The sequence below is a fragment of the Eimeria mitis genome, genomic scaffold (genome assembly GCF_000499745.2).
Source record: "Eimeria mitis Houghton genomic scaffold, Emh_scaff5330, whole genome shotgun sequence".
Lineage (NCBI taxonomy): Eukaryota > Apicomplexa > Conoidasida > Eucoccidiorida > Eimeriidae > Eimeria > Eimeria mitis.
In genome coordinates, this window is record NW_013573608.1 from 2,327 (window position 1) to 3,835 (window position 1,509).

The 1,509-nt window shown below is 42.8% G+C and overlaps 1 protein-coding gene across 1 annotated transcript; it reads left to right on the plus strand.

Moving 5' to 3' along the window:
• Nucleotides 1–421: 421 nt before the first annotated feature.
• On the plus strand, nt 422–1,055 carry EMH_0081380 (uncharacterized protein; the record flags this gene model as incomplete). Its single annotated transcript, XM_013500376.1, has 2 exons — nt 422–808; nt 939–1,055. The coding sequence occupies 2 exons, from the start codon at nt 422–424 to the stop codon at nt 1,053–1,055; spliced, it is 504 nt and encodes a 167-aa protein (XP_013355830.1).
• Between the last annotated feature and the right edge of the window lie 454 nt (nt 1,056–1,509).

Below are 1,509 nucleotides of genomic sequence, written 5' to 3' on the forward strand. Positions count from 1 at the left end.
TGCTGCCTGCACACAGCACCGCCTAGCTGCTGCTGCTGCTGCTGCTGCTGCTGCTGCTGCTGCTGCTGCTGTTGCGTTGCTTAGCAGCAGAAGAAATTTCTTCGGTCTTGTGACTGTCTTCAAGCCCTTCTCAACTCATACCAATCGAGGGTTTAGGGTTTAGGGTTTAGGGTTTAGGGTTTAGCGCCAGGGGCCCGAAGGTCTAGGGTTTAGGGTTTAGGGTTTAGGGTTTACCTGGACGCATCGAGGGTTTAGGGTTTAGGGTTTAGGGTTTTGGTGGAGCTGGCATTCACACAGTCATTGCTTAGCCACAAACCCTAAACCCTAAACCCTAAACCCTAAACCCTAGACCCTTTATGCACGGCCGATACTGCGGCTCGTAAACCCTAAACCCTAAACCCTAAACCCTAAACCCTTGAAGATGGGGAAACAGAAGGGAGGGCGTAAAGCCTCCTCAGCAGCTGCAGCAGCAAACCGTCATGATGCTTCTGCTGCAGCAGCAGCAGCAGAACAGCAGCAGCAGCAGCAGCAGGAGGAACAGCAGAAAGAGCAGCAGCAGCAGCAGCAGCAGGATGAACAGCAGAAGGAGCAGCAACAGCAGCAGCAGCAACCAGAGCAGCAGCAGCCTCAGGATCAGCCGCAGCAGCAACCAGAGGAGCAGCAGCAGCAGCAGCCGCAGCAGCAGCAGCCGCAGCAGCAGCCCGAGCAGCAGCAGCAGCAGGAGCAGCAGCAGCAGCAGCAGCAGCAGCAGCAGCAGCAGCAGCAGGAGGAGGATTTATCTGGTATTCGATTAAAGAAAGCTTACAGTGTAGAGACAGATTTATTTGCAGATGAAAAAGAAAGAAAAGAAGAAGAAGAAGAAGAAGAAGAAATAAATAAAAATAAAAATAAAAATAATATAAAAGCAACAGATATTTTAAATAAAATGAAACAAAAAGAAGAAGAAGAGAGACAGAGAAGAGAGAGAGAAGAAGAAGAAAGAAAGAGAAGAGAGAAAGAAGAAGAAGAAGAGAGACAAAGAAAAGAAAAAGAAAAAGAGAGACAAAGAAAACTAAAAGAAGAAGAAGAGAGAAAGAGACAGGAAGAAGAGGAAAAACAAAAAGAAGAAGAAGAAAGAAAGAGAAAAGAAGAAGAAGAAATACAGAAAAAACTAAAAGAAGAAGAAAAAGAGAGACAGAGAAAGGAGAAAGAAGAAAAAGAAAGACAGAAAAAAGAAAAAGAAGAAGAAGAAGAAAGAAAGAGAAAAGAAGAAGAAGAAAAACAAAGAAAACTAAAAGAAGAAGAAGAAAGACAGAGAAAAGAAGAAGAAGAAGAAAGACAAAGAAAAATAAAAGAAGAAGAAAGACAGAAAAAGGAAGAAGAAGAAGAAAGACAGAGAAAGGAGAAAGAAGAAGAAGAAAGACAGAAACAGGAAGAGGAAGAGAGACAAAGAAAAATAAAAGAAGAAGAAGAAGAAGAGAGAAAGAGAAAAGAAAAAGAAAAAGAAAAAGAAAAAGAAAAAGAAAAAGA